Consider the following 13,526-nt stretch of genomic DNA (forward strand, 5'->3'; position numbering starts at 1 on the left):
TTCAGGCCCCCTCACCTCTCAAATAAATCTTGTGGTTTACTTAGGCAAGCAAACAAAATAAAAAATGCTGAAGGTTATTAAATTAATTCAGAAATTAATTTTTTTTTTTTTAGCACACCTTAATATCAGAACGCATTGAAATTTTGCATAGTAGATGATCATTTTTTTTCTCATTTTCACAAACAAAGAATTTCACAAATACTGACAAATAGAATTTCCCAGCATTTCAAAAACATAGCTTTTGGGTCTTTTCAAACATTATATATGGACAAAACAATGCTTTAAGCTTTTAGAGTGGTTGTACTTCATGGTCCAAAGATTCATTATGGTTCTTTGTTCATAGTTCTCGTTTCATCTTTTCATCTTTTTTTTGTGGAATTAAATGAAACAAATGTAATAAAAATAAGTATATCTTGCTTTCTTGTGTAAATTTTTGGTAACTTAAAAATCGTAATTTTTTTATCGTAATTTTTAGGTTTGGACAACGTAAACTTCTGTTTCTTTTGAGATTTTCAATTTAAGATTTGTTTTTGGAAAATAGAGATTTGCCTTTTTCTGCTCGTGTGGTTCGACATTGGTCATTGGACAAAAAAAGCTTAACTTGAAAAAAAAACGGTATTACTGGAAAACTATATTACTATCCAAAGTGCTAATTTAAACGTGAGAATTATGCGACGGGGAACAGATTTAACTCTTCATCAAGTTTTCTTTTTTAATTAAAAATCACTATTGTTCTGAAGGTCTTGTTGTAGGCTACAAAATGAGAGGCTTTTTCTGGAATAGGTTGTTAGATGCTATTTCAGAGCTGACTTCAATGAAAATCCCCTTTTGCACCAATCACATTTAAATGGTGTTTCACCTGTATGTACTCTTTGAGTGCATTCAAATAGTCCAGTCATGACAAGCATCTCTTGCATACTTCATCTTTAAAACAGTTTCTCACCTGTATGTAACTTTTGGAGCTCATTCAAAAACCTTGATGAAGACAATCATTTCTTACATACATCATATTGGTATAAATAAAGCAAATTGTATTACTAGAGAAAATATCACATAAAAAAAACGAAAAAAAAAACAGTCTGATGAATTACTAATTGATTCTGAGAATAGAAAACAAAAATCACACTTTTCACATACATAACATGTAACTGTTTACTCAACCATATGCCCTCTTTGGTGCGTGATCAAATATCCTGCTCGAGAAAAGGTTTGGTCACAAATATCACACTTAAATGGTTTTTCACCCGTATGCACTCTTCGGTGCTGGTTCAAAACATAAACTCGAGAAAAGGTCTTGTCACAAATATCACACTTAAACGGTTTCTCACCCGTATGCACTCTTTGGTGCTGGTTCAAAATATAAACTTGAGAAAAGGTCTTGTCACATATATCACATTTAAATGGTTTCTCACCCGTATGAATTTTTTGATGTCTGTTCAAAATTGCAGCATGAGAAAACGGCTTGTCACATATATCACATTTAAATGGCTTCACACCTGTATGAGCTCTTTGGTGCTGGTTCAAATTATCAGCGCGAGAAAATGTCTTGTCACACACATCGCACCTAAACGGTTTTTCACCTGTATGCACTCTTTGGTGCTGGTTCAAAACGTCCACTCGAAAAAAGCTCTTATCGCACACATCACATTTAAACGGTTTCTCACCCGTATGGATTCTTTTATGTGCATTCAAGGTTGAAGCATGAGAGAACGTCTTATCACATATTCCACATTTAAATGGCTTCTCGCCTGTATGCACCCTTTGGTGCTTGTTCAAATTATCAGCACGAGAAAACATCTTGTCACATACATCGCATTTAAACGGTTTTTCACCAGTATGCACTCTTTGGTGCTGATTCAAAACGTCCATTCGAGAAAACGTCTTTTCACATACATCACATTTAAATGGTTTTTCACCCGTATGGATTCTTTGATGTCTGTTCAAGGTTGCAGCATCAGAAAACAACTTGTCACATACATCACATTTAAACACCTTCTCACCTGTATGAGCTCTTTGGTGCTGGTTCAGATCCAGAATTCGAAAAAAGGTCTTGTCGCATACCTTACATTTATATGTCTTTTTCTTTTTATGAGTTTTTTGATTTGTCAGCTTATCATACTTTATTCTTTGAAGACGACTTTTCGAACCTGTTCCCTGATTTTCTAAGCCTTTTCCTTCAGATTCTGATGTAAACGGAATTGAGAAGCCACTCGTAGATGGATTTTTTAAAACGACTAGTGACGTATTTCCGTGCAAGTCAAGTCCAGGTACGTGTGGTGATAAGTGAGCTAAAAATTTAAAAGTATACTGAATTAAAAAAAAAAAAAAAAAAAAAAAAACAAGGAACATAAAAAAAAGTCATAAAACCAGAAACAAAATACATATCTTTCAAATTTTTTTGAAAGTCTACACAGTTAAAAAAAAGTATATCTTTCAATAGGTTTTAACAACAAATTTTAGATTTAATACGTTTTTTTCTCTCATAGTGGTACTTGTAGATTATACCATGGTGTAAATCAGTATACCAAGTAAATCAGTAAACCAAGTAAATCAGACCATAAGTGAAGGAGAGGAAAAATTACAACAAATATAAGGAATTATTATAACTAAAAGAGGAAGAGCTAAAAGAATTCACATCATATGCTGAAGTTAAAATTTTTTGGGTAGTGAAAAAGCTTAGGATTGAAAAAAAAGTCGAATGTCACGTTTTCCTCAGGTCTTACACATAGCAGTTCAAACAGGGATAAATCTTTTTAATAGACAGTGAAAACAATCCGGATATCTTGGTCACACATATAGTGACACAGCCATCAGCAAATATTCGGTATTTTTTTATCGTTTTTTCTTAAACTTTGTGTTAAAAGGATTCATTCCTATTTGAACTGTTATTTGTAAGACCCGAGGACAATGTGACTTTCGTCTTTTTTTTTAGTCTAATGGGATTCGCTCTTTTCTTCTAGCTAAATATTTAACACAGCTCGTTCTAAAATTAGAAAAAACACTTCTGACTTCATCTGCACAAAATGGATTCGGTATTTTTGTTTGAATCTAGCATTTTTAGTAAATTAATATCCTACACTAAAAATTTCTGGTAGGCAGTTCAGATAAAAACAGCCAATTTCTGCTTCTTACAAATTCAGCTTGAAATCAAAATGATAGACAGATTTATCTCATAACTTGAAGGGGAATATAAACTATTAAACGGATTGTAAAACTTATATAAAGATGTAGTTTTAAGGCTTATCATGAAGCCTTGAAAAATAATAAAACCTACAAAACTACTTTCAAACTAATATTTGAAAATGTTCATGAATGACCACAAAAGCAGTTTGACAAACACCTACAAATTGGAAAAAAAATTCCATCTTAAGATCAAGTCCATTTGTCCTATTTTAAAGTAAATTGAGCAAGGGAACATCTTCACTTAATGGTGACAAGAGACGGTTTGGAAAATGAAAGGGCTTCTTAATGTCACCTGGTAAAGCGTCTTCAAATTCTGAAATAAATTTCAAATTAAAGAGACATGGGAAAAATTAACAGGAAAGCTTACTATACAAATCTGACTGCTTTTTCTTTTTGGTTACATTTAAAAATGCAAAAATACAGTATATATATATATATATATATATATATATATATATATATATATATATATATATATATATATATATATATATATATATATATATATATATATATATATATATATATATATATATATATATATATGTATATACATAAAATTAGATATATATGTCATTCAGGTGTTTTCTCAAATCGTTTTTAAAATCTACTTTTTATAAAGCAAAAGAAAACATGAAACATTCAACAAAAATAACTTAAAAGCTAAATAACTTAATAGCTAGATAAGTGTAAATTTAGGATAGTCTACTCAATAAATAAAGAATATTGAATTAAAGAAAATACAACCAAAAAATAAACATTTTACAGCTAAAAAAGTTACAAAAAATTGACACAAGTAAATGTAAAAAATGCTAATCAATTAGGGGGTTTCTGCATTAGTTCCTAAACAATAGAATATGAAACATAGTCTCCCAAAATTTAACAGCAGAGTTCAACTTACTTTATTCCTCTCTTACATGTCTCCTAACTTGCTATTTTCATCTAAAGCCAAAGGACTACCCCTGCTTTGGTGGTAATATATCGTTCCTCATGCCTGCACATGGAAAAGATTAACAGGAAAATTCTCTACTGGATGATTACTCAACTCACCAAACTTAAAAATGAAAGCCAATAATCTGAATTTAAAAATGTTTTGCAGTAAAAAAAAAAAAAAAAAAAAACCACTTGTATTAATCCTCGCCTCCTGATTGCTACATACAAGAACAAATGCATTTAGACTTTTTCTCTTAAGACTACTTGATGAGAAAGGGGAAAAAAGGGGGACAGTTATTTTCTAGAGCAATGCAGCTTTTCTTTTATTCTGTGGCAGATTTTCTTTTATTCGGTGGCAATTTATTCTTTTATTTTGTATAATTTATTCTTTTATTCTGTGGCAATTTATATTCTTGTGGCAGTTTTTCTTTTATTCTGTGGCAACTTAACTGTAAAAATTTAACTTACCGCTTTTAATGAAAGAATCCTCAGAAACTGTGATGAGATCAGCCATTTTCTTAATTTCTGGCAAGTCCAAAGAAGATCTTGGAAAAGAGTTAATGCAAATTATGAGAAGTATTACGCTATAAGTAACGCTTGGATACAACACAGATTTGAGTCAGATGAGTACTAAAATACAAAAGATATAATGATTAATGACTAATAATGCCTTTTAACCACTGCAAAGCATATTTTATTTTAATACAGTTGAAAGTAGACTCAACTCCTTCAACAGTCAAGGCATTAGAGATCTGATTATCAATTTGAAGAAGAGGGTGCAAAAATTCAAAAACTGCTCTTTTGATGTAACTGTTTTTAAAGTGCAGTTCTTGATTTTTAAGGTAAAAAAGGAAAATACAACTTTTAGCTTATCTAGTTTTTCATTATTTTAGTATTAGTTTTTAGTACTAGTTTTTAGTACTAGTTTTATTATTTTAGCTATTTCAGTATCTAGATAGATGGGCAAACTTGTTTTTTTTTTATAACTTTTCAGTGAAAGTACCAAAAGAGGCATTTTCGGTGAAAATATCCTCCAAAAAGGTATTTTTCAAAATCTAGTAGCTAAACCTAGGAGACTAGCACGAATAAATTCCTATATTAACACAAACTTACAACGACCAGAAATCAAATACTCCGTGGTGACAAACCGTAAAGTAAGAAGCGACTAGGCCCCATAGTAGCAATATTTCTAAAAAAAAAAAGGAATTTTGATAACAATTAAAACATCAAAGAATTGGACTTTTATGCTGATTCCAAATCTATAATATTTATTAATTTTAATAATACTCACCAAAAGCTAGGAACCTGAAGCATATTTCCTGATTTTTAAAAAAGGGGGAATACCCTCAAAAGTCAAGTGATCATAATAAAAATTACACCCTACTGCAAAAGTTTCAGCCTCCTAATTTAAAAAAAGGGGAATTTTTGCTAGAAGAGAGGTCGTGGATGCGCGTTTTTCTTCAAGGGTGATCGTATCGAACCGAAGGTCTTAAACAATGGGGGGAAGACTTATTCGAACGGAAATCAAAAGTTCTAGTGTCCTATTTAAGTGACCAAAAAACTGGACGGTAACTCTTATCCCTTTTCCCCAAAGGCATCCAAATATCCAGTTGAAAGGTTCAATAGCATTGTCTATCAGGATGATAACTGTTTTTAAAGTGCAGTTGTTGATTTTTAAGATAAAAAAGGAAAATACAACTTTTAGCTTATTCATTTAGCTGTTATAGCTGTTTTCTTTTAGTGAATTTTCCAAGCGAAAAGCTATTAGGTTGGAGAAAATGGTTTAACTCCTGCAATGAAAGCTTTATTTGTGTTTTTTTCTTTTATTAGAACACTTAAAAGTGTAGGCCTATTATGTATATGTCATTATGCATTTCCAAGAGGGTATATCTATCTGTTCTTACTTTCAGGGCTTCTAGAATATGACAATAGATTCAAAATTAGATCCAATAAGATATTATGTAATGTATTGTATTTATCAATTACAAAATTAATTAAAAATGAAGTAATTACCTTCTAAAGGAACTTAAATTCAAATCTAAGCAATTTGAAAAGTATTTCTAGAAAAAAAAGTCTTTAGTTTTTTAATATCTAACTAGTTTTTTAACTAGCCAAAGTATTATACCTCTTAAAGCTACCTTAAACCACTATTTTCTAAAATTCTTTTAAGTTTTTTCACTCAGCCTTGGAACACATGATAAAGAACAAAAAAAATATTTTTCTTTTCTATTATTTCCAGGATACTGTTAGAAAATTCTAGAAATTTTTTCCTTCTTTTCGAAAATGTCTGGTAAATTACCCAGCCTGGGTAATGGTTACTTATTAAAATTTCTTTTAACAACAATAATTCCTCCTCAATGAATTTCAGAGATCAAATTCTAAAAATACGGTCAGTTAAGGATATGATTAAACCAATTTTTACTTGGCGAGCGTGACCAGAGAAGAACAACAAAAATCTATTATTGTTAGTAGGTTTTCTGTAAATTTTAAAATCCAGACTATTTTCATTTCTTAAAAGAAGAACATCCAGAAAAGAAAGTTTCTTATCCTCTTCTAATTCTACTGTAAATTTTAAATCACCTCCCCAAAAATTAAGATGTTCAAAAAAACCTTTTAATTCCTCCTCCCCATAATTCCATACTGAAATTATGTCATCCATATATCTCCCCCAAAATTTGTGTTTTAGAAAATATGAATCTAACTCTATTGTTTCAAAATTTTCTACAAAACAATTTGCTAATGAAGGATTTAAAGGGACCCCCCATGGGTAAACCATTTACTTGTTCCAAAAAAACCCCTCTGCATTGAAAAAAAAAAATAAGAGAACGTATTGCACAACCTAACTAAATTCATAATTACACCGATTTCCAAACTGTTAAACCACTAATTAAGTCCACATTTCTTAATATCTTTCTTTCAAGAAGAATTTCTGCAGCTTTTATATCAATATTCATATACATATATCGAATCGAAACTTGAGATTATAGAATTTGAAGAAATTTCCACTTCTTTTAGTTTTGTCACAAGTTCTGACGAATTCTTAATGTAAGAACTTTGTGTTGACATGAGTGGTTTACATAATGACACTAACTACTTGCTAAGAGCACTTGGTGGTGACTTTGTAATTGCAACAATTGGTTGTAATGGCAGGTTTGGCTGATGTATCTTTGGCAGTCAAAATAATTTATAAATATATATAATATATAAATATAAAGTTTTATATTTGTGTCACTGTCAATTAAAAGTTTTCATCCCTATTTTGAACTGTTATATTTTCGTCATGGAAAGGCAGTGTGGTCTTCGAAGTTATCTAAAATAATTCTGAAAAATCGATCAATTGTTTAAGTTAACTAAGGAGGACAATCTTCTTGGGACCCACTTATGACATTGTCTAAATTTGCCTTCAATTACTTTTTTTCAAAATATGGTTTCAGTATCTATACAAATAATATTATTTATTTATCAATACATTAAACGGTAGGCAATAATGCTTGTCACTATAAACACAAAACAAGAAATAAGCTAATTAGCAACACTTATAAATGTTAGAAGAAGAAAGAGAGAAAAAAGCAACTCATATCTAAAACTCATGATTCATAAACTCCAACAAAGACTCATAACCAAAAGATAAACTTATATCTAATAACTAAACATCAAATACTCCCAAATAAAAGGTGTCTCTACTAATGAACGGTTAGATATCTGCACATTCCCAGCTTCCATGACTTCAACGGGTAGACTATTCCATGGTACTCTATTTACTTATTTGATTTTAGAGGGTACAGTTTGTAATGGTGTTGGCAGGTTGTGTGATAGTGAGTGTTCAAAAACTGAATAAAAAACCTAGGTTGTCTATACCTAATTTTTAGGAGAATTCTCTGATATTGTACATTATATAACAATAAACATTATTTCTGTATGTAGTCTTACCATGTAAGAATTTAGATAAGAGACTGAAACCCCCAATTCTGCCTAGGCAAACCTACTATAAAAATAATTCCTTGCAATTCCTTGCATAATCCGCATAAATGAGACAATATTATATATTATTATATTAACTTATAAATTAAATTTCTAACGTGTTACCCTGCTTTCTGCAGGCAGGGGTCAGAAGTTTGAACAAATTTGTTAAGACTCTTAGTTTTGGGAAAAAATTTACGTGAGTGATGTCATATTTATGAGCACATTTCAAGAGCATACCTCATATTTGTCTCAGTAGTGGTTATATTATTTTTAGTGTTTTTTTTATGCAGGCAAAATTACACAAGAAAAGTAGGTAAGTATAAAATATCAAGCATTATGAGTCTTTACAAAAAAAATTTCATGCAGTTTCGTAACAAGAGCTAAGAGCTCATATGGCACTTGTGACGAGGTCAAAAGAGCCAAGAGCCAAGAGCTCATATAGTATGAGCTCTATCAAAATTTTAAGAATCAATAGATTGCTTTAAAAGAAAAATCCGGGGGTTTAATGCCGGTCGGGATTTATAATAAGAGCTCTGAGTCACGAGGTCCTTCTAAATACCAAAATTCATTAAGATCCAATCACCAGCTCGCAAGTTTAAGATACCTCATTTTTTCTAATTTTTCCTCTCCCTTCAGCCCCCCCAGATGGTCGAATCGGGGAAAACGACTTTATGAAGTCAATTTGTGCAGCTCCCTGACACGCCTACCAATTTTCATTGTCCTAGCACGTCCAGAAGCACCAAACTCGCCAAAGCACTGAACCTCACCACCTAGCTCCCCTAAAGAGAGCAGATACAGTCCGGTTACGCCAATCACGTATTTACAACATTTATAAGCGTTATCCAAGATTTACGGTTTCCCCCTCCAACTCCTCCAAATGTCAACAGATCTGGTCGGATTTGAAATAAGAACTCTGAGACATAAGTTCCTTCTAGATATCAAATTTCAGTAAGATCCAGTCATGCATTCTTTAGTTAAAAATACCTCAATTTTTCTCATTCTTCCAAATTAGCAACCCCCAGCTCCTCCAAATAGAACGGATCCGTACCAATTCTGTCAATATCGTATCTATAACTTGTGCTAATTCTTCCCATCAAGTTTCATCCCAATCTCTCCACTCTAAGCATTTTCCAAGATTCCCAGTTTCCAAGATCTCTGTTTTCCCCTCCAACCCTCTATGTCCTCGGATCAACTTCGAATTGAAAATGGAGCATTTGAGACATAAGATTCTTCTATATATCAAGTTTCACTAAGATCCGATCACACATTCGTAAGATACCTCGATTTTCACGTTTTCCAAGAATATCCAGTTGACGAACACTGTATATGTGTTCGAAATATCCAGTTAAATAATTTTATATCTATTCACTGTCAATAAAAACGTATCATCCCTATTTTGAACTGTTTTACTTTTGTCATGGAAAGGCAGTGTGGTCTTCGAAGTTATCTATGTCGAGTATATGGGGATAATGTGACCAAGGAGGTGTCTAAATATATTGACACCCATAAGAGACACGCAAATGTTATAAATCAACAAGATTTTCTTCATCAATGTAAGAAGAAAAGGATTTTGCCACCTTCAATAAAATTCAATCTACATTTAGGCACTTTTAAAGGAAAAAGGTTTGAACGAGGTCTACAATTCAAGACTTTAAATCATCTGATTAAAGATAAAAGGAGAAAAAGAGCTTTATTAGTGAAAGATAAACTTTTCCTGGAAAATATTATATCAAAAAAGGTGAGTGCAAGTGATTTTTGTTTTATTCAACAAACAGCAAGAAATCATTTCAAGCATGACTTTCACCTTTCCAGAGAAAGATTACTTAAAAAGTTTTCAAAATTACCTGAAAATAAAGCCGTAATACCTTCGTCAACTCTTGGACCAGCTGTAATTAATTTTTCATCAAGGACCTCAACGTTACAAGGAAAGTCCGCATTAGAAAAAGGTTCAAAATTTTGTTTTAAAACTAATAAAGTCCCAGTAGAAGAAATTATCTCTTCAATAGAAACATCTTTACATTGAAACCCCATCCTAATCAAAGATGTTAGCCTAGTAAGAGCTTCTACAGTTAAAGCCCTGTTAGAGTTTGCTTTAAAACCAGAAATCCCTAACAATTCTTTCAAAGACATGAAGATTCTTAATAATTTAAGAAGGGATGAATCTATTATTATTACAAAAGCAGACAAGGGTAACACTTTAGTGGTAATGGACACCAAGGACTACGATTCAAAATTAAACGCTTTACTGAAAGATGAAAAAACGTACAAACAACTTTCTTTTGACCCGACGGACTCATACACAAAGAAGTTGAAGAACGAGTTAAAGAGTTTGAAGGAAGAAGGGAAGATTACACCTCAACTTTTCTACAAATTCTTACCAAGAGGTTCTTTGTGCCCTAAATTATATGGACTTCCAAAGATACATAAGCCAAATCTACCATTACGACCAATCGTTGCGCATAACAAGTCACCAACAAGTGCTCTGAGTAAGTGGCTAGTTTCATTGTGTAAACCACTCATGTCTACACAAATTTCTTACATTAAGAATTCGTCAGAACTTGTAAAAAAAACTAAAAGAAGTTGAGATTTCTTCAAATTCTATAATTTCAAGTTTCGACATAGTGTCAATGTATACGAGTATTGATGTAAAAGCCGCAGAAATTCTTCTTGAGAGAAAGATACTAAGAACTTTGGACTTAATTGGTGGTGAAACAGTTTTGGAAGTCGGTGTAATTATGAATTTAGTTAGGTTGTGCAACATGTTCTCTTATTTTTTTCAATTCAGATGGGTTTTTTTCGAACAAGTAAATGGTTTACCCATGGGGGCCCCTTTAAGTCCTTTATTAGCAAATTGTTTTTTAGAAAATATTGAAACAATAGCGTTAGATTCATATTTTTTAAAACACAAATTTTGGGGGAGATAAAAAAAAAAGATGATGAACACTGTATATATGTTCGAAATATCCAGTTAAATAATTTTATATCAATTCACTGTCAATAAAAAGGTATCATCCCTATTTTGAACTGTTTTAATTTTGTCATGGAAAGGCAGTGTGGTCTTCGAAGTTATCTACGTCGAGTATATGGGGATAATGTGACCAAGGAGGTGTCTAAATATATTAACACCCATAAGAGACACGCAAATGTTATAAATCAACAAGATTTTCTTCATCAATGTAAGAAGAAAAGGATTTTGCCACCTTCAATAAAATTCAATCTACATTTAGGCACTTTTAAAGGAAAAAAGTTTGAACGAGGTCTACAATTAAAGACTTTAAATCATCTGATTAAAGATAAAAGGAGAAAAAGAGCTTTATTAGTGAAAGATAAACTTTTCCTGGGAAATATTATATCAAAAAAGGTGAGTGCAAGTGATTTTTGTTTTATTCAACAAACAGCAAGAAATCATTTCAATCATGACTTTCACCTTTCCAGAGAAAGATTGCTTAAAAGTTTTCAAAATTATCTGAAAATAAAGCCGTAATACCTTCGTCAACTCTTGGACCAGCTGTAATTAATTTTTCATCAAGGACCTTAACGTTACAAGAAAAGTCCGCATTAGAAAAAGGTCCAAAATTTTGTTTTAAAACTAATAAAGTCCCAGTAGAAGAAATTATCTCTTCAATAGAAACATCTTTACATAGAAACCCCATCCTAATCAAAGATGTTAGCCTAGTAAGAGCTTCTACAGTTAAAGCCCTGTCAGAGTTTGCTTTAAAACCAGAAATCCCTAACAATTCTTTCAAAGACATGAAGATTCTTAATAATTTAAGAAGGGATGAATCTATTATTATTACAAAAGCAGACAAGGGTAACACTTTAGTGGTAATGGACAGCAAGGACTACGATTCAAAATTAAACGCTTTACTGAAAGATGAAAAAACGTACAAACAACTTTCTTTTGACCCGACGGACTCATACACAAAGAAGTTTAAGAACGAGTTAAAGAGTTTGAAGGGAGAAGGGAAGATTACACCTCAACTTTTCTACAAATTCTTACCAAGAGGTTCTTTGTGCCCTAAATTATATGGACTTCCAAAGATACATAAGCCAAATCTGCCATTACAACCAATTGTTGCGAGTAACAAGTCACCAACAAGTGCTCTGAGTAAGTGGCTAGTTTCATTGTGTAAACCACTCATGTCTACACAAATTTCTTACATTAAGAATTCGTCAGAACTTGTAAAAAAAACTAAAAGAAGTTGAGATTTCTTCAAATTCTATAATTTCAAGTTTCGACATAGTGTCAATGCATACGAGTATTGATGTAAAAGCCGCAGAAATTCTTCTTGAGAGAAAGATACTAAGAAATTTGGACTTAATTGGTGGTGAAACAGTTTTGGAAGTCAGTGTAATTATGAATTTAGTTAGGTTGTGCAATATGTTCTCTTATTTTTTTTCAATTCAGAGGGGTTTTTTTCGAACAAGTAAATGGTTTACCCATGGGGGCCCCTTTAAGTCCTTTATTAGCAAATTATTTTGTAGAAAATATTGAAACAATAGCGTTAGATTCATATTTTTTAAAACACAAATTTTGGGGGAGATAAAAAAAAAGGATGATGAACACTGTATATGTTTTCGAAATATCCAGTTAAATAATTTTATATCTATTCACTGTCAATAAAAAGGTATCATCCCTATTTTGAACTGTTTTACTTTCGTCTTGGACTTGTGCTTATTCTTTCCACCAAGTTTCATCCTGATCTCTCCGCTTTAAGCATTTTCCAAGATTCCCCCCCTAATGACACTGGATCCGGTCGGGATTTAAAATAAGAGATCTGAGTTTTGAGGTCCTTCTAAATATGAAATTTCATTAAGATACGATCACTCTTCCGTAAGTTAAAAATACCTCATTTTTTCTAATTTTTTAGAATTAACCCCCACCCCAACTCCCCCAAAGAGAGCAGATTCATTCCAGTTGTGTCAATCCTGTATCTAAGACTTGTGCTTATTTTCCCCACCAAGTTTCATCCCAATTCCTCCACTCTAAGCATTTTCCAAGATTTTAGGTTCTGCCCCCCCTCCCCCAAATTCCCCTTTACCAGATCCAGTTGGGATTTAAAATAAGAGCTCTGAGACATGATATCCTTCCAAAAATCAAATTTCATTAAGATCTGGTCACTCCTTTGTAAGTTAAAAATAACTAATTTTTCTAATTTTTCAGAATTACCCCCCCCCCCCCCCAACTCCCCCAAAGAGAGCGGATCCATTCCAGTTATGGCAATCACGTATCTAGGACTTGTGCTTATTTTTACCACCGAGTTTCATCCAATCCCTCCACTCTAAGCATTTTCCAAGATTTTAAGTTCCCCCCACTCAATTCACCCCAGTGTCACCAGATGCAGTCGGAAATTAAAATAAGAGCCCTGAGCCGCAATATCCTTCCAAACTTCAAATTTCTTTAAGATACAATCATTCCTTTTTGAAATTAAAAATACCTAATTTTA

The 13,526-nt window shown here is 32.1% G+C and overlaps 1 protein-coding gene across 3 annotated transcripts in view; it reads right to left on the reverse strand.

Annotated features, from left to right (window-relative positions):
• Positions 1 to 13,526, reverse strand: part of LOC136028064 (9,11-endoperoxide prostaglandin H2 reductase-like) — a 46,881-nt gene that overhangs the window by 27,654 nt on the left and 5,701 nt on the right. The window contains exons 2-3 of one of the 3 annotated variants that reach the window (XM_065705659.1): positions 4,585 to 4,746; positions 2,001 to 2,288 (exon numbers count right to left, since the gene is read on the reverse strand). In XM_065705659.1, the coding sequence (XP_065561731.1) occupies positions 2,001 to 2,288; positions 4,585 to 4,630 (334 nt within the window). In that variant the 5' untranslated portion in view covers positions 4,631 to 4,746. The remainder of the gene's footprint in view (positions 1 to 2,000; positions 2,289 to 4,584; positions 4,747 to 13,526) is intronic. The other 2 variants (XM_065705660.1, XM_065705661.1) reach the window with 2 other exon arrangements.

This window comes from Artemia franciscana, chromosome 6 (assembly GCF_032884065.1).
Source record: "Artemia franciscana chromosome 6, ASM3288406v1, whole genome shotgun sequence".
NCBI lineage: Eukaryota > Metazoa > Arthropoda > Branchiopoda > Anostraca > Artemiidae > Artemia > Artemia franciscana.